Source organism: Salmo trutta, chromosome 14 (genome assembly GCF_901001165.1).
Source record: "Salmo trutta chromosome 14, fSalTru1.1, whole genome shotgun sequence".
Classification (NCBI taxonomy): Eukaryota; Metazoa; Chordata; class Actinopteri; order Salmoniformes; family Salmonidae; genus Salmo; species Salmo trutta.
Genome location: NC_042970.1, coordinates 80,791,038 through 80,809,879, shown reverse-complemented (window position 1 = coordinate 80,809,879; position 18,842 = coordinate 80,791,038). Strand labels below are relative to the sequence as shown.

Below are 18,842 nucleotides of genomic sequence, written 5' to 3'. Positions count from 1 at the left end.
GGTCTCTGTCTCTATCTAGGTCTTTATCTCTGTCTCTCTCTCTCTAGGTCTCTCTGTCTCGCTCTCTCTAGGTCTCTCTCTCTCTGGGTCTCTCTCTCTAGGTCTCTCTCTCTCTCCTCTGCCATCAAGAGTGGTTGGTTGACGGTTACTATGGTATCACTGGGGTGGTAAAGGCTCAAATTACCGTCAGACTAGAGGGAAGAGGGGATACAACTCAGACTAGAGGGAAGAGGGGATACAACTCAGACTAGAGGGAAGAGGGGATACAACTCAGACTAGAGGGAAGAGGGGATACAACTCAGACTAGAGGGAAGAGGGGATACAACTCAGACTAGAGGGAAGAGGGGATACAACTCAGACTAGAGGGAAGAGGGGATACAACTCAGACTAGAGGGAAGAGGGGATACAACTCAGACTAGAGGGAAGAGGGGATACAACTCAGACTAGAGGGAAGAGGGGATACAACTCAGACTAGAGGGAAGAGGGGATACAACTCAGACTAGAGGGAAGAGGGGATACAACTCAGACTAGAGGGAAGAGGGGATACAACTCAGACTAGAGGGAAGAGGGGATACAACTCAGACTAGAGGGAAGAGGGGATACAACTCAGACTAGAGGGAAGAGGGGATACAACTCAGACTAGAGGGAAGAGGGGATACAACTCAGACTAGAGGGAAGAGGGGATACAACTCAGACTAGAGGGAAGAGGGGATACAACTCAGACTAGAGGGAAGAGGGGATACAACTCAGACTAGAGGGAAGGAGTAGAGGAGACAGGTTGAAGGGAATAAAAAGGTTGTTGTTGTCTATCCTCTCCTTCTCTCCTTTTTATGTCTGTCTGTCTGTCTGTCTGTCTGTCTGTCTGTCTGTCTGTCTGTCTCTCTCTCTCTCGGTGTGTGTGTGTACAGATGAAGTGGGTAACAGGTGTGTGTGATGGTGGTCTCTTCACAGAGAGCTACTGTAACATCTGCAACGCTCAACTCATCTCAGAGTCTCAACGCGTGGCACACTACGAGGTTAGTCTCACACACACACACACACACACACACACACACACACACACACACACACACACACACACCTGTAAATACCCTGTAACAGTTTCCTTTGTCTTGTCTCTTGTCCTTCAGAGTAAGAAACATGCCAACAAGGTCCGTCTCTTCTACATGCTTCACCCTGAGGATGGAGGACCTGCCTCCAAGAGACTGAGACCTGACAACGCTGTACGTCTGTCTGTGTGTGTGTGTCAGTGTTCGTGTCTTTCTCGCATCCCTTCTCTCTCTTTCTCTCTCTACCTCTTCCTCTGCTAGGCCAACTAACAGTCAGTCAGACAGAATGTTACCTCTTCCTCTGCTAGGCCAACTAACAGTCAGTCAGACAGAATGTTACCTCTTCCTCTGCTAGGCCAACTAACAGTCAGTCAGACAGAATGTTACCTCTTCCTCTGCTAGGGTAACTCTTTGTACGTGCAGAGTGTGTGTGTGTGTGTACATTCAAAGCGCAGTGTGTCCAGCAGTCCTGTGGGTCTGCAGATAAAACTCAGCTTCCTTTGATCTCTGCAATGAATTAGGGAGGTTGAATCTCTCTCACACACACACACACACACACATCTCTCTCTCTCTCTCTCTCTCTCTCTCTCTCTACTATCTCTCTTTCTCCTCCAGGATAGTGAGGAGAGAGCTGTGGATGGTAACAAGTGTTGTAGTCTGTGTAACATGTTCTTTACCTCAGCCATAGTGGCCCAGTCCCACTACCAGGGAAAGACCCATGCTAAGAGCGTCAAACTAGTGTTGGGCTCCTCACCTACTATTTCTACTACCTCAGGTAACACACACTCGCACGTTTTCCAATACACACACACACTTTCCTTAATAAACACGTTTCATGAATACGCACTCCTTATTTCCTGTTTCCTGTGTCACAGACTCCTCCCCCTGTCCATCAGACACGCCCCCTCTGCCAATGCCGCCTCCCCCAGCCCCTCCCATTACCTGGCTAGTGACCAATGGCAACACAGCGTGTAGGTCGTGCTTCCTGTGTGGGGTATGGTTCAACAACCCAGCGATGGCCCAACAGCACTATGAGGGGAAGAAGCACCGCCGGAACGCAGCCAGGAGACAACTACTGGATCAACTAGCTGATAACCTGGACAGCAACCAGAACACAGGTTAGAGGTCAGGGGTTAGAGGTCAGGGGTTAAAGTTCAGGGGTCAGGAATGCAGCCAGGGCACGACTTCTGGAACAACTGACAGATAATTGGATATGAAGCAGAACACATGTTAGAGGTCAGCTGTTAGAGGTCAGAGGTTTGGGAGATTAGAGGTCAAACTAGGGTCAAAGGTTATGGCAGGTGTAGCTAGGCGTAGGGTCTAAGATTATATAAGGTATGATTACAGGACCGGTGTTATGGTGGCTTTAGGGGGCGTGGCCCACCCTACCATACCCTGCCGTACCTCCTTGACCATCCAAATAAAATATTTAAATATAGATGATTTATTTGACCTAGATGCACGCCGACAGAGACAAATAAATCTCAGATAAAGCATCGGAGCGAAACAGCGACTGATATTATATAAGAATGGCTAATAGTAGGTTAACACCATCTGCTTTAATTCACGGAAACTGTCATTCAAGAAGATCTAAACGCATATTCCCATGAAACTGATTGACATCAAATGATTGACGTGCAGTTTGGACATTTCACCTGTAAAACGTGAAGAATTATCATTAAAGCAGATGGTGTTAACTAACTATTAGCCATTCTTATATGATATTAAGCTGTTTCCTGAGTGAATTAAAGCAGATGGTGACTGATCAACAAGTAGCCTATCTGAACACTGAGTTGACATCATATTTGCTTAGCAACAATATAAGCTCAAGAAACTTGTCATGATTGACGGCCATGTTTTCCAAGTTACCGTAATTTTCGGACTATTAAGCGCACCTGAATATAAGCCGCACCCACTGAATTAAATTTTTTTATTTGAACATAAATAAGCCGCACATGTCTATAAGCCGCAGGTGCCTACCGGTACATTGAAACAAATGAACTTTACACAGGCTTTAACGAAACACGGCTTGTAACAGAAATAAATAGGCTTTAACGAAACAAGGCTTGTAATAAAAATAAATAGGCTTTAACGAAACACAGCTTGTAACAAAAAATAAAAAATTAGCAGTAAGCTTTAGTTGTCTTTTTGCACTGAGTCAATTCCTCACGCTGCTGTTTCCAACGTCTTATCATCGACTCATTAAGACCAAGCTCCCGTGCAGCAGCTCTATTTCCTTTTCCAACAGCCAGATCAATCGCCTTCAACTTGAAAGCTGCATCATATGCATTTCTCCGTGTCTTTGCCATGATGAGGGTGACAAAATGACTACCGTAATCAGAATGATAGGAAGTTTGAGAGCGCTTGATTTAATCTAAACAGTAAAAAAAAAAAGTTGTTTGACCTTAACCCGTTCGGCAATTTCATTGGTCTAATGAAAGCTTCATGCCCCCAAAAAACTGAGCACGTCACAGAATGTTTTTTTTTTGCAAAAAAAAATTGAAAGCGGGAAAAATCCATTTATTAGCCGCGTCATTGTTTAAGCCGCGAGGTTCAAAGCTGGGAAAAAAGTTGCGGCTTACAGTCTGGAATTTACGGTATATGCAGCTTTGTGCCTGTGTCCTCTAGCTGAGCCCACATTTACCAATAACTTTAACTACATCAATCACACGTTTCATGACCTGCCTTCTCTTTCTGACCTGGTCTTGTTGAACTGACATGTGCTTATCACTCAGAAGGGTACGGATGTCTGCTTTGCTGGCTCTGAGGAAAAAGGCATCTGCACTTTCTCTATGGGTCTTGCTTCTCTCATGTTCCTGTACTCTCTGATGGGCATGTTTCCAGGCCTGCATGCCTCCTTTGACAAATGCACTATCACTGGCTGAAGGTTTTGCAAATGCAAGACAAACTGAGCAGAACAAGAACCGGCATTCTTCTCTGTTCTAAACGTTCCAAATAAACGTTCCTGAAGCCCCTGATGTTCTGAAAGAGCTGCAACACCTGAACCCGTACCAATCAGCTGGGCTAGACAATCTGGACCCTCTCTTTCTAAAATGATCTGCCGCCATTGTTGCAACCCCTATTACCAGTCTGTTCAACCTCTCTTTCGTATCGTCCGAGATCCCTTTAAGATTGTAAAGCTGCCGCATTCAGCCCCCTCTTCAAAGGAGGTAACACTCTAGACCCAAACTGTTATAGACCTATATCCATCCTGCCCTGCCTTTCTAAAGTCTTCAAAAGCCAAGTTAATAAACAGTTCACTGACCATTTCGAATCCCACCGTACCTTCTCCACTGTGCAATCCAGTTTCCAAGCTGGTCACTGGTGCACCTCAGCCACACTCAAGGTACCAAACGATATCATAACTGCCATCGATAAAAGACAGTACTGTGCAGCCGTCTTCATCGACCTGGCCAAGGCGTTCGACTCTGTCAATCACCGTATTCTTATTGGCAGACTCAATAGACTTGGTTCCTGAAATGACTGCCTCGCCTGGTTCACCAACTACTTCGCAGACAGAGTTAAGTGTGTCAAATCGGAGGGCCTGTTGTCCGCACAACTCTGGCAGTCTCTATGGGGGTACCACAGGGTTCAATTCTCGGGCCGACTCTTTTCTCTGTATATATCAATGATGTCGCTCTTGCTGCGGGTGATTCCAGGGTCCACGTCTACGCAGACGACACCATTCTGTATACATCTGGCCCTTCTTTGGACACTGTGTTAACTAACCTCCAAATGGCCTTCAGTGCCATACAGCACTCCTTCCATGGCCTCCAACTGCCTAACTAACCCTAGTAAAACTGACTATCCCACCGATCCTCGACTTCGGCGATGTCATCTACAAAACAGCTTCCAATACTCTACTCAGCAAACTGGATGCAGTCTATCACCGTGCCATCCGTTTTGTTACCAAAGCCCCTTATACCACCCACCACTGCGACCTGTATGCTCTAGTCGGCTGGCCCTCGCAACATATTCGTCTCCAGACCCACTGGCTCCAGGTCATCTATTAGTCTATGCTAGGTAAAGCTCCGCCTTATCTCAGCTCACTGGTCACGATAACAACTCCCAACCATAGCACGGGCTCCAGCAGGTATATCTCACTGGTCATCCCCAAAGCCAACACCTATTTTGGCCGCCTTTCCTTCCAGTTCTCTGCTGCCAGTGACTGGAACGAATTGCAAAAATTGCTGAAGCTGGAGACTTATATTTCCCTCACTTACTTTAAACATCATTTAACCGAACGCTGCAGCTGTAAATAGTCCATCTGTAAATAGCCCACCCAATCTACCTACCTCATCCTCATATTGTTTTGATTTACTTTTCTGCTCTTTTGCACACCAGAATCTCTACTTGTACATCATCATCTGCTCATCTATCACTCCAATGTTAATCTGCTAAATTGTAATTACTTCGCTACTATGGCCTATTTATTGCCTTACCTCCTCACGCCATTTGCACACACTGTATATAGACTCTTTTTTTTCTATTGTGTTATTGACTGTACGATTGTTTATTCCATTTGTAACTCTGTGTTGTTGTTTGTGTCGCACTGCTTTGCTTTATCTTGGCCAGGTCGCAGTTGTAAATGAGAAGTTGTTCTCAACTAGCTTACCTGGTGAAATAAAAAATCGCCACGATTCTCCTCACCCTGACCACTCCTCTGATTGAGAGGTAATTATAATTGACCTTTGTGTTGAAAATAAAAATGCTATTGCAACCTCTTTGAAATAAGGAATTGAGACAAACTCAAGACAATTTTCAGGTGTTTAATACCAAGGATGCCATCAGCTGAGTGCATACATTTAGAAAGATCACAACACATCTTATACTCTTCCCTTGAAGGCGTCACCTACCCAGCTATACATTTTATGACCCCAATGACTTTCCCCTTCTTTCCCCTGTGGAATATCCATGGTCCTCTTTGTTTAGCTATCCATCTTCTGGGCCTGACCCTGATCTCTGATCCTAGGCAATTTCCTCTTATGTGATTAGGTTCTGGTTTCCTAAATTAGCATACACAAAGTTTCATGTCAACTCAATTAATACTCACTGTAATCATTCACTAAACAGGATAAAAAACAAACTACAGTTGAACTTGAAACATGTTACATTTGACCAGATTCCATCTGATTTTTAGTTACACAATATAAAACATTTTCTATTTCCTTTGTAGAAGAATCTTATGTGTTACCCCTAAATGTTTGACATCGTCCTCATCGATTCTTCCATGTCTCTTTATCTTCAGGGGGCGACGCAAGGCCCTGATGCAATGCCGGGCTACCAGCATGTCCGCAGGCTTGCCAGGGCCTTGGTGGGGGTGAGGAACCGTCAGGGGCTGTCGGACCGCAGGGTAGATGGTCTGGTGGCGCTGTGGCTGGCGCTTGATCTACCCTGCCCGACACCAGGAGAGGATCGTTCAGGGGCGGTTCAAGGCAACGAAGGGGAAGTCGTCCATTATCCTAGGAAAAGACTCTCTCCAACGGTATGTTGTTAGTGTTCATGTCCTCCACCTTACTGTTATATTGCCTGCCTTTACATTAAATGCATATGAAGGTCAGGCGATGGATATCATTATTTTCAATGTTCTCTAATTATTTATCTCCTCTGTTTCAGTTGCCTTCTCGGACTCAACTCGGGCCCTGCAAATTGGCCAGGCACCAGCCGTTTGGTGGAGGCAATTTGCAGTCAGCTCTGCCAAATCCATCCCAAAAAGAGCAGGTGGGCGCTCATTCTGGCAGACTACGTGGCCATCAGGGAGGAGGTGCTGAACAGCCCAAGGTTGATGGCCCAGACCAACCTTCAGCTCTTTGAGCTGAATCAAAGGACCATCAGTCAGTGGTAAGACATTAACTTATGGAAGACTTGTTACATAAACCAATGTGACTAATGACAATCTGAGTGACAGCTTGTGTTTGTTTTCTCTCCCTGTTTCAGGTACTCCCGGCGTCAGGAGAGGATGGTGCCGCAGCAGGGATTGGGGCTCGCTGCTGCCCCCAGCGTCACCGCCCAGCCCCTCCCTGCAGCCAAGCCCCTCCACTACCAGCAGGAGGGTAGCAAGACACCCTTCCCTTTCCCTAATCCGGTCCCACGCCAGACCACCCAGCAAGGAGGGCCTGCCCATTCTGCCAGCCCACCTGGAGCAACAACCCCCCTGCACATCCTGGCCCCTCCCAACCTCCTCCAGTGCCAAGGACAATGGCTTGGAGGAGGAAGAGGATGGCGGAGGATACAGAGGAGGGGACAGCCGGAAAGAGAAGGCGACGTGAGCAGTACATCTGCGCCAAATGCGGGTTGCGGGAGACAGTGCACAGCCGCTTCGGCAGCGTGGCGTTCTGCTCTGTTGCTGCGGGGGGGTAAGATCGTGGCCGGCGGAAATTAAGGACGCTAAGAGGCAAGGTGAAGAAAACTGAGCCACTGGCTGGGTGGTCGGATGTTTTTTGTTGTTGTAAATAGCTCACTGTCCCCCTCTACCTGGACTGAGACCTTGAGCTCAGTGAAGAGGCTTGTGTGTGTTGAGGACCCTCAGAGCTATATTGTCTGTAGTCTATAAGACTACTGGTAGGGTAACCCATGGTAGGCAGTTCTGAGGCGAGACACCAGACTAACATCGGTCCGTTCCCAAGCAAAATGCACGTTTTATTAGCACATTAACATTTTATTTAGATAGTGAAATAAAAGTACTGTATAGCAAAAACAGACAGGATCGTGATGAACCTGTAAAAAAAAGGGATAGACATTAAAATATACATATACAAATCAAACATGATTTATCGATACATCTTCAAGTGAAAACTCAACTTCTTGGTAGAGCTAATGTTTTTTTCTACAGCAGTAGCTATAACACATAGGTAAAACAATATAAGGCATGAATAGCTTACCTTATGCAAGTATAGACATTTCCGTCCACAGGTCAGTGGCCCAGATGCACTTTCTTCAAACTGCTCTTGATGGTGTAATGCCAATGTTATACATACACCAGGCCATCCGATTTGACACATTGAACTCTATCAGAGAAGTAGTTGGTGAACCAGGCGAAGCAATCATTTGAGAAACCAAGGCTATTGAGTCTGCCGATAAGGATGTGGTGATTGACAGAGTCGAAAGCCTTGGCTAGGTCAATGAATACGGCAGCACAGTATTGTTTCTTATCGATGGCGGTTACGATATCGTTGAGTGTGGCTGAGATGCACCCATGACCAGCTCTGAAACCAGATTGCATAGTGGATAAGGTGCGGTGGGATTCGAAATGGTCGGTAATCTGTTTGTTGACTTGGCTTTCGAAGACCTTAGAAAGGCAGGGTAGGATAGGATAGATATAGGTCTGTAGCAGTTTGGGTCAAGAGTGTCCCCTCCTTTTAAGAGGGGGATGACAGCAGCTGCTTTCCATTCTTTTGGAATCTCAGACGACAAGAAGGAGAGGTTGAACAGGCTAGTAATAGGGGTTGCAACAATTTCGGCAGATAATTTTAGAAAGAAAGGGTCCAGATTGTCTAGCCCGGCTGATTTGTAGGGGTCCAGATTTTGCAGCTCTTTCAGAACATCAGCTGACTGGATTTGGGAGAAGGAGAAATGGGGAAGGCTTGGGCGAGTAGCTGTGGGGGGTGCAGTGCTGTTGACTGCAGTAGGGGTAGCCAGGTGGAAAGCATGGCCAACCGTAGAAAAATGCTTATTGAAATTCTCAATTATAATGGATTTATCAGAGATGACAGAGTTTCCTATCCTCAGTGCAGTGGGCAGCTGGGAGGAGGTGTTCTTATTCTCCATGGACTTTACAGTGTCCCAGAACTTTTTTGAGTTTGTGTTGCAGGAAGCAAATTTCTGCTTGAAAAAGCCAACCTTGGCTTTTCTAACTGCCTGTGTATATTGGTTTCTAACTTTCCTGAAAAGTTGCATATCACGGGGGCTGTTCGATGCTAATGCAGAACGCCACAGGATGTGTTTGTGTTGGTTAAGGGCAGTCAGGTCTGGAGAGAACCAAGGGCTATATCTGTTCCTGGTTCTAAATTTCGTGAATGACGCATGCTTATTTAAGATGGTGAGGAAGGCATTTAAAAAAAATAACCAGGCATCCTCTACTGACGGAATGAGGTCAATATCCTTCCAGGATACCCGGGCCAGGTGGATTAGAAAGGCTTGCTCACTGAAATTACAGAACTATATTACAGAACTATTTACGACGATCCTCCAACTCCTTCCTTCGCCTCCTGTGGTCCTTGGCACCCGAGGCTCAGGGCCTCTCTTCTCCTCCAACCACTCCACAGCAGTTTTTCCTCCTCCTGCTGCCTCACAGAAGTGCTCTCCCCTGTACTGGCTGTGGGCAAATTCTTTTCTTTTAGGCTTGCCACATACCTTGCAGGGGAAAGCAACAGGAAACCTCCTCTTCGTCACAGGTCCATGACCAGCCTGTGCATTTCTCCTCCTCAAATCTGTGTACCTGGTCAAGGGGAGGCCTTTTGTGAGGGTGGAAGTGGCAGCAACTCTAGCAATAGAGGGTTTGCTTGTTGGTGGGTGCCGCTTATCTTTCCTCCTGACCCCCTTGTTGATTCTAGATGGAGCTGGCTTCAGTTTCTTGTCTACAGAGGGAAACACAGGTAGTGGCTTATTATCACACATTACACAAAGGGAAATTGATTGTTTTTCTTTTCATTAACTTAAGTTTTATTGATTATTTATTGTTTGGATAGTTTCTTTTTGTAAGATGAACAAAATGTATGGGATAAAGACCTCACCTTTGGGGAACCGCCAGTTCAGAACTGGAGGCCACCATTGTGACGACCCTCCAACTCTGTCTGCTGTATTTTCTCTCTTCGCTCTTGTTCCTTATTAGGACGCCAGTGGGCGGAGTTGGAAGGGTCGTCAGCTAGATGGGAAACACCTGGGCTCGGGTGTGTCCCAGGATAAAGACACCTCTTCCACAGTCATTGGAGAGACTCTCTCCATGCAGACACCTTGTTTTTGGTTGCGCTAGTTATGGTATCTAAAAAATATATATTTTTGATACTCCTTGTCTCCACGTTGTCTCCCTTTTGTTGCGAACTCTGAGCCGGTTCGTAACACCATGGACGGCTACATTTCAGGTGTGGAGGTGGGTACTTGTATCTCCCAGCATGCCGCTGGGCTCTCTCCTCTCTTTCCCTCGGCTGCCTTTTTATTCTTATCAAGTCCAGTTGGGCCTTGTGTGCTTTCTTCCTCCTCCTCCTCCGATCCTTTTTCAAAATATATTGTTGGAAAGCATGCATTCTTGTCCCAGGCAAGGTGTTGAGCTGCCTTATCCAGCCTATGTAGCTGTGAGAATTAGAATTAGCAGATACACTGAAAAGGGTGGATAACAAATATTCAGATATATTACATATGTTAAAACAAGTTACCTTCTTTGTTTACGGTCTGTAGACTGCATCGATAATATTTCTATAGCCTGGCCTATTGAAAACTGTATCCATCTTGAGTAATAGTTCTTTGCAAACTCACTCTCCCAAACTTCAACAAGTGAAGGTGCGCAGCAACCAATCAGATTAGTGGGCATCACTGGGGAGGCTGGGGGTGATTGACTCCCTGCTGTCACCTATAGTATCTGCTGGTCATCTCAAATGTCTCAGTAGAACTTGCCTGTTTTTTCTGTGCTACAACTCTGCAAACAGTGTGTTTATTGAACTTTAAAGAGAGTGTATGACAAATCTAAATGAATTCCAAGGGAGAAAAAGTGCTTGTATTCAATTATTTATTTCACAGGGAATGTCAAGTGTGAAACAACCCAGCATAATAACCACATACTTTGTTACAAGTTAAGAATTTTAAATGAGCTAAAGGTACAAACAATCAATGTCATAAAAAAACAAAACAACAAAGAACATATGTACAAGAACTACTTTACACACCAGTCAGTCAGAGTTTACTGGCCTTTGCTAGCACCATGCTGGGCCCTCATGATTGCCAGCCACTCCTCAATAGTTTGGCCACCAGAGGTAGCAGCACAGAATCTCACAGTACCATACATACTGTGTCCAAATTCAGAAGTTTTAGGCTTGCCACATTTAGAGCACTTATAGCCTTCGTATGGCTTGTGCGCTCTGACTTTAATGCCAGACTCCAGCTTCTTCCTCCTCCATTTGGTGGTCCTGGAGACCTTGGGTCCAGCAGGAGGAGGGGGAAGAGGAGTGGAGGTCGAGGGCAGCTCTTGGGAGACTGGAGTTGTAGGGAGGGAGGTGGTAGGCAGACTGGGTGGCGGTAGAGGTGGCAGTGGCTGACTAGTGGCTGCTCTGCCACGCTGTGTAGCCTGCCCCGTTCTGTCCTCTGGTAGGTGCTGCTGGTTGATGGGCCTGGCAGCGGTGAAGTGCTCCTGACTGCAGCGTGGAAGGAGCCTGACTCCTCCCTCTCTGCAGTCATGCTGTCCTGGGTCTGGTGCAGGGCCACTCTCTCCATAGAGGATATCCGTTTGTTGTCCCTGTGTGAAAAACATGGAATATGTTAATTGTTATCAGGAACACTGTCAACCAGTGTTAAAAACTTACCACTGTGTCCAGGTCAGCTTGTTGACCTCAAAGTTGCAGCCTTGTGTGGGTTTTCAGGTTTGGGCTGCCCAGCACCATGGTCCTGATCCTCCTGTAGTCCCCCAGGATAGCACCCCACCTGTTGACCCGGTTACCAAGAACCGTCTTGCCAGCAGGGTGCTTGTGGCACAGCTCCACAAAAATGGCCTCCACTGTCCTGCTGGTGTTGGGCCACTGAGCAGGTCCAGAGCCTTGGCCAAGCAGGGAGCTGAAGGTAGATTAAGTTAACAAAAGGAAACATCACGTTAATGAGAAATACACTCATGTCTTTATGTGTGTAGTGAGTTTAGAACAATGTGTAGTACGCACCGCTTCATACTCTCTTCCCCCTTCACGGTGGAGGTCTTTGAATTTTTAAAGTGCCCCTGCAGGACTCGGTCCCGGAACCTCTCTGGGTAGGAGACTGCCGCCTTGTCTCTCTCTGGAAGATTTCCCCAGAGAGCCATGGTCTCCTCTATTTGCCTGTTAGAGATCCATGGCCCCTCCAGCAGCCTCACCAGACTCTTGGCAAGGAGGACCACGTGCTGGTATCCACTAACCCCATCAGGTCCTATGTACTCCTGGAAATAGAAGAGTCATAGGGAAGGGTTGGAGTAATAGTCAGATTAATTGTCATGAATGGAAAGAAACTTCAGAGTGAGCTGTTAGGATGTGGATAGTCACTTACGTCATCGTCCAGGTCCTGACTGGCAGCAAGTGTAGTGTCCACCTCCATAGTGTCATCAGGGGGTGTGACGACAGGTACCTGGGATGGGTTGGGTTGAGTGGGCTTAGTGAGCGGTGGAGTGGCCTTCCTGAGTGGAGGTACTGGTGGGAGACTGTCATCGAGGGCGGGCAAGGACATGGTGGGGTCATCCTCCTCCTCAAGCTCTCTCAGGTCCTCCTCCTCTCCCTCTCCTCCCTCAAATACATCAGGTGTCCCGTCTGGGACATCCGGGTCCTTACCGAGGTTGGACTCCAGCCTCTGGTCACCATGGGTCTGGGAGAAGAGGTACTCGACCCCAATGAGTTCCCCTTAAACAGAGAGACAACAAAAAAAGAGAGTAGTACATAAACAGACTGCACATGTTTTAGTGTGTGTGTATATATAATTGTATAATTTAGAAATACATACCAGTGTACTTTGCAGGCCTTGTGTGATCCTTCACAAGACTGCAGCCCAGGAGCTTCTGGCTCAGCTCATTGATGGCGTACTGGGCTACACCATCATAGCAGTGCAGGGTCTGCTTCTGCCCCCCCCCCCCGCTTCGGCACGGTCCTCATTCCACCAAACCAACCCTTCAAGGAGGTAGGCCTGAAAGTGCTCGGCACACGCACTTGTTCCTATAAATGACGACAACAAGAAATAAGAACTCTTCACATGCACACAGTTGTTAACACAACATGACGTAACAACATGACCCAGTTTAACATTTAACATACCAGGAATGAAGCGGTTGAAGATTCCAGGGAGGTGGACCCACGTGAGCAGCGCAACACAGGCAGTATGACCCCTCCCTTGGTCACGTCCTTGCCCTTGTTGGTGTAGATGCTGACATCAGGGGGGTCCTGAATGCAGACCAGGTGGTGTCTCTGGGTCTGCCAGATGGCCTGCATTCGGTCACGGTCCAGGAGCCGGATGCCCATGGTGTCTGTGGCATCCATGAAGGTGTCCAGGAGCTCCCCGATGAGACGCTCGGTCTCCTCCGCCCCGCGCGTGCGGCGACGATGACAGTGCCGAGCCATCTCCTTCAGGCTGATCCTCTTCATCAGTTGTGTGTTGCTGAGCCCCGTGATGTGGCTCTCCTTGAGCTCACCTCGCTTGGCCTCCCGCAGGCGCTCCACATCATCTGCACACCACACCAACATGCAGGAGGAGAGCCGCTGCATAAAGAGAGCATAGAGAGGATGGCTCTCTGTGGTCACTCCCCGAGCAAAACGACGGATGAAGTGCCACACATCCAGCCGGACGATGAGTTCATCCCACTGGCTGAACATGGCTGCCGTCTTCCCCTTTCCCATCAGGGCGCAGCAGTCCCGGTTGACATACAGCAGCTTGGGAGGTGCCACTCCAGCTCTACTGTAGCGCTGCTGGAGGCCAGCTGCCATGTCGAGCAGGCCCTCTCCTTCACTGTCTGTGAGGACCGTAATGAGCACCTGGCCGTACTCATTACCCACGTTTGTGGCCCACGCTGCTGTCCCGTGTGCCTTCCCAGCTAGTTTCTTGGTCACCTGAGGGGAGTCAAACAAACACAGACAAGACAGACAAACACACAGTCATGTCAGTGAGTGGACACAAAGTTTCACAATACATTTAAGTCATAAAATAAGTCATAATAAATTATTCATTTGATTGTCTCTAACTAACTCGGATTATTTCTGGTCAAAACATCTTAAATCACCTTCTTGGTTGAATCCATCTTCAGGATGGACCCAAAGGTGGAGGTGACTCTGGCCTTAAAGTCCTCTAGCTGGAACAGAACATCATAGCCGTGGACAGTCAGCAGCCACTGGGCTGAGGGCACATCCAAAAAGGGAGGAGGAGGTGTTACCCTCAGTGGTGCGGCACCTGGGACCACAAAGTGGTCACTGACGGACAGGTAGTCCAGGGTCCGACTCATCCAGGTCAGGCTGTGCTGCTCCCTCAGCTGGTTGTACAGCCTGGTCACACTGTTCCCCAGTGTCCTCTCCCTCATCAGCCTGACCACCTTCAGGTCACAGGACAGCCTAATACACAGAGACAATTGGGTCAAAAAAGAGGAGGGAGGAGAAGGGGGTTCTAGAAACACTTTGATAAAGGAAGGAGGGGCTTGGGGAGAGGGTGAGGAGTGTGTGGATGGGGGTTCTAGAAACACTTTGATAAAGGAAGGAGGGGCTTGGGGAGAGGGTGAGGAGTGTGTGGATGGGGGTTCTAGAAACACTTTGATAAAGGAAGGAGGGGCTTGGGGAGAGGGTGAGGAGTGTGTGGATGGGGGTTCTAGAAACACTTTGGTAAAGGAAGGAGGGGCTTGGGGAGAGGGTGAGGAGTGTGTGGATGGGGGTTCTAGAAACACTTTGATAAAGGAAGGAGGGGCTTGGGGAGAGGGTGAGGAGTGTGTGGATGGGGGTTCTAGAAACACTTTGATAAAGGAAGGAGGGGCTTGGGGAGAGGGTGAGGAGTGTGTGGATGGGGGTTCTAGAAACACTTTGATAAAGGAAGGAGGGGCTTGGGGAGAGGGTGAGGAGTGTGTGGATGGGGGTTCTAGAAACACTTTGATAAAGGAAGGAGGGGCTTGGGGAGAGGGTGAGGAGTGTGTGGATGGGGGTTCTAGAAACACTTTGATAAAGGAAGGAGGGGCTTGGGGAGAGGGTGAGGAGTGTGTGGATGGGGGTTCTAGAAACACTTTGATAAAGGAAGGAGGGGCTTGGGGAGAGGGTGAGGAGTGTGTGGATGGGGGTTCTAGAAACACTTTGATAAAGGAAGGAGGGGCTTGGGGAGAGGGTGAGGAGTGTGTGGATGGGGGTTCTAGAAACACTTTGATAAAGGAAGGAGGGGCTTGGGGAGAGGGTGAGGAGTGTGTGGATGGGGGTTCTAGAAACACTTTGATAAAGGAAGGAGGGGCTTGGGGAGAGGGTGAGGAGTGTGTGGATGGGGGTTCTAGAAACACTTTGGTAAAGGAAGGAGGGGCTTGGGGAGAGGGTGAGGAGTGTGTGGATGGGGGTTCTAGAAACACTTTGATAAAGGAAGGAGGGGCTTGGGGAGAGGGTGAGGAGTGTGTGGATGGGGGTTCTAGAAACACTTTGATAAAGGAAGGAGGGGCTTGGGGAGAGGGTGAGGAGTGTGTGGATGGGGGTTCTAGAAACACTTTGATAAAGGAAGGAGGGGCTTGGGGAGAGGGTGAGGAGTGTGTGGATGGGGGTTCTAGAAACACTTTGATAAGGGAAGGAGGGGCTTGGGGAGAGGGTGACTTTGAAACACTTTGCTTTGTTTGGGCAGTTCCTGATAAGAGATCAAAGGTCAGACATTCAGATCAAAGAGCTAATTAACATTTCAATGGGGCTTTGAAACATCAAAACCTCAGTGTTGACAAGAACCTACTGACCGCCTCTTTTTCTCACTATGATGCTTTTTTTCTGTTTTTCCTCAAAGTGAACAAGAGCTTTGATTTTCAGAGGTGTGAATTACAAACCTGTAAGTCAAGATGGCTGGGAACTTGAAGCGATGACTTGCGTCCAGCTGGTTCAAGACTTCCAGTGACCATCCTGCTAGCTTCTTCTTACAGAGGCGACACTCCAGGTACTCTGTCCCCATATAATACCAGCCATCCATGTCAAGCACCCTCCGGACCGTCTTGTACACCCCACAGCCTGTGAGCTTTTGACGCTTGCACTGTGGCTGAATGCACACAAACTCAAAGGCCCACAGGCGGTAGGGCATCCAAAGGCAGAACGGCCGGAGGAAGTAGGCGGTGGGAGAAGCTGGAGGCTGATGGCTGATGTTAGGAGGCAGAGGAGGGAAGTACCACAGCTCGAGCTGGCTTTTCAGGACACATTTTAGATGCTTGTCCCGTACCAAAATGGCCCGACTGACCCACTCTTGCTGCTCCTTTGGGAGGGTCTGCTTCCATCCCTCAGGGAGAAGCACCTGCAACAGAGCAGAGAATCAATACATTTCTTTTCCATCCCCACAACCAAAAGTGAAATGAAATAGCCAAGTCATAGTTGAGATGAGACGTTTACCTGAGCGTCAGCAGCAGGCTGTACTGGTCCAGCTGTTGCCTGGGAGCTTGACCGGAGCTGAGGAGGGGCAGTAGGAGCTAGCACAGCAGGGGGGGCGGTGGCAGTGGGAGCAGTAGGAACTGCTACAGGAGCACAGGAGTTAGTCTCACAAAATATTTCAGAGAAATTAGTGAGATAATTCAATTAGAATAGAGCTTCAGCTTCAAAACATGTTAACAGCCTGTTGACAGCAAGTGCACTTTGGTTTAGTTTTGATCAGTGTTATCAGTGGTAGAGGTTAGGAATCTAGGTTAAACACAATCTACATTTAAAAGCTACAAACGACAGATGTATAGTGGGTAGACATCTACAAGCAAAGAATATGGCCAAGCAAAGTGATGCAGACTGAAATACAGGTTGGAATGGTGACAAGACAAGCTACAGTAAACATATCATTCCACAAAAAGATGAGGAAGGCTTTTTCTATGGCAAGCAAAATGGATGCAAAAATGAGAAATTCTACAATGATTGCTAAGCCCAGCTAGGAGGTGTTAACAATTTTACCACTTACCTTACACTTTAAAGTGGTATCCTGTTAATGTTAACAACAACAGATAGTTATTAGGGGAAAGGTCATTTCATATGTATATTCTTCTCAACAGAAATAAACAACAAAGTGCCATAACAGAGTACAGTACCTTGGTCAAAACCCACGCAGATAGACAGCAACTCCTGATCTGATGGCTCGGCAGCTAAGAAACACAGACAAACATAATGACACAGTTATATTGTCAATTGCTACACTGTTTGATTTACTATTTGATTGACTTAGATGACTACAGAATATATATTTACATGGATTAGGAGGCTCTACAGCTGTTGCTGTGTCCCTGCGCTGGACATAGACCTTGAAGTGGCCCATTGAGGTCCCCGGCTTTACTTGGTATTTCCTAAAGCAGGCCATGTAGCTGTATTGAGATAAAGGAAATAAACAAGTCCCAAACAGGCCAAAAAGAGGCTTAAAGAGATTTTTACAATGGTCATTACAATGTAAGGTCACTATACCTCTTCCTTTCCTTGTCTTTGGCCTCATAAAGGTCTTTGTAGGTAAGGGACTTGTGGTTCCCAAAGCCAACAAGGCACGAGTCCTCCTGGTCAGGTCGGGGGGGCAAGGTCCCATCCCGTACCCTGCGTTCCTCCACTGCCTTCTGGACCTCAGGAAACAGGTTAGTATACCTGTCCGGATGGTAGGGAAAATGTTATAAATTGTATTGTGATTCTGACTGATTTCATGTTTATGTCATTTTATAAGAAATTACAACTATTTAAGGAAAAGAGTACCAGTCAAACTGGTCCTTGTTGGCCATTTCAGGAGACATGTCTGTGTCCCCCATCTCCCTCTCTTGCTGGTGAGAAGCCAAGACCATGACGGCATCGTGGCTTAGCAGCCACTTGAAGGTTTGACCACGGTATTTGCCGAACTGGATGGCCCTCTCACTGTCCACCAGTCAGCTATCATCCGGGTCACCCCCTCTGGCTACCACACAAGCCTTTGCCTTCGCCTTCACTTGTCGTGGCTTCAGCACCCGGACTACACCTGTACACTCTTCCTCCTGGATGGTCCTGGCAACCCTGGCAGCCTCTTCAGATGCCCTCAGGGTGAGGGCACCAGAGGACTCCAACCGGAAAGCAGGGGTGTAGACATAATCCATTCTTCCTTTCATTAAGAGAGGTTATTCACACACATACGTTGTTATTTGTTGACAGCAATACACAGTGGACCACATTGCTACCCTGCTTACAGTAGAGCCCATACAGTGTTAAATGTCAATTTGATTCTACATATAATGTTTGCTAGCTGCCCCATACAGCGTTAAATGTCCATTTCATTCTACAGTTTTCTGCTCCCCCAAAATCCACGGAGAAATTCTGTGCAGTTAGTTCTCCATCATTCCGAGTACTTGTGAGAAAGGTAGTTGCCAATGTAACGTTCGATATATATTTCATCGCGTATTTCGGAACACAATTGTGTATTTAGGTAAATTAAGGTGAGTTTCAATTGTTGATTTTGTTGTCATCACGGATTTCAAAAAACATTTGGGTATTTAGATTAATGTGAGTTTCAATCGTGGTCGTAAAGGAAAGGTTAGCTATATTTCATGGCAGGGGGAGGCGGCACATGAATAACAGATAAGAATCCCATTGGTGGCATAATTTGCAATTTGACCAATCAGTCTCTGCAACCAAAAGTGCAACAAATGCAACTAGCCAATGAGGTTAGCCAAAGATTTGAAACAGAAAAGCAACAGATAGCAAAGAATATTCCCTGGCTCAGATTGCACCGAAAACCAGTTGTAAGTCTCTCGTACCAAGTACGCCACACTACGGGGGATGGTGTCATTGGAAGCATGATTTACAGCAAGCTGCAGAGAGTGGCACACACAGCGAATAAGAACCAGATATTTGAGGCCATACTCCTCCTTCAGCACTTTATCCTCTTACATCTACACGTTCCGCTAGCGGAACGTCTGCTCCAATATCCAATGATGGGCGGGGCGCGAAATTC

At 47.4% G+C, this 18,842-nt stretch overlaps 3 protein-coding genes across 10 annotated transcripts in view; 1 reads left to right on the top strand and 2 right to left on the bottom strand.

Annotated features, from left to right (window-relative positions):
- Positions 1–7,813, top strand: part of LOC115147590 (zinc finger matrin-type protein 4) — a 31,155-nt gene extending 23,342 nt beyond the window's left edge. For 3 of the 7 annotated variants that reach the window (XM_029689858.1, XM_029689857.1, XM_029689856.1), the window contains 5 exons: positions 909–1,016; positions 1,131–1,223; positions 1,665–1,824; positions 1,925–2,167; positions 6,298–6,408. In XM_029689858.1, coding sequence (XP_029545718.1) covers positions 909–1,016; positions 1,131–1,223; positions 1,665–1,824; positions 1,925–2,167; positions 6,298–6,317 — 624 coding nt within the window. In that variant the 3' untranslated portion in view covers positions 6,318–6,408. Of the gene's footprint in view, positions 1–666; positions 1,017–1,130; positions 1,224–1,664; positions 1,825–1,924; positions 2,168–5,624; positions 5,724–6,297; positions 6,535–6,665; positions 6,891–6,986 lie in introns of those variants that run through there. The other 4 variants (XR_003866411.1, XM_029689854.1, XM_029689855.1 and 1 more) reach the window with 4 other exon arrangements.
- Positions 7,814–10,756: 2,943 nt separating this feature from the next.
- LOC115147899 (uncharacterized) lies at positions 10,757–12,666 on the bottom strand. The gene is made up of 4 exons (XM_029690158.1): positions 12,660–12,666; positions 12,267–12,613; positions 11,909–12,159; positions 10,757–11,807 (listed from the first exon to the last, which is right to left on the bottom strand). Exons 1-4 carry the CDS (start codon positions 12,664–12,666, stop codon positions 11,588–11,590), a joined length of 825 nt encoding a protein of 274 aa, XP_029546018.1. The 3' UTR covers positions 10,757–11,587.
- On the bottom strand, positions 12,485–18,424 carry LOC115147587 (uncharacterized). 2 transcript variants are annotated; one of them, XM_029689850.1, is made up of 10 exons: positions 17,618–18,424; positions 17,342–17,512; positions 17,132–17,244; positions 16,975–17,028; positions 16,298–16,419; positions 15,748–16,202; positions 13,981–14,305; positions 13,022–13,810; positions 12,714–12,922; positions 12,485–12,613 (listed from the first exon to the last, which is right to left on the bottom strand). In XM_029689850.1, exons 1-9 carry the CDS (start codon positions 17,701–17,703, stop codon positions 12,806–12,808), a joined length of 2,232 nt encoding a protein of 743 aa, XP_029545710.1. In that variant the 5' UTR covers positions 17,704–18,424; the 3' UTR covers positions 12,485–12,613; positions 12,714–12,805. The 2 variants fall into 2 exon arrangements, with proteins under 2 accessions (XP_029545710.1, XP_029545711.1); XM_029689851.1 differs by having other exon boundaries at positions 16,298–16,416.
- Positions 18,425–18,842: the final 418 nt, after the last annotated feature.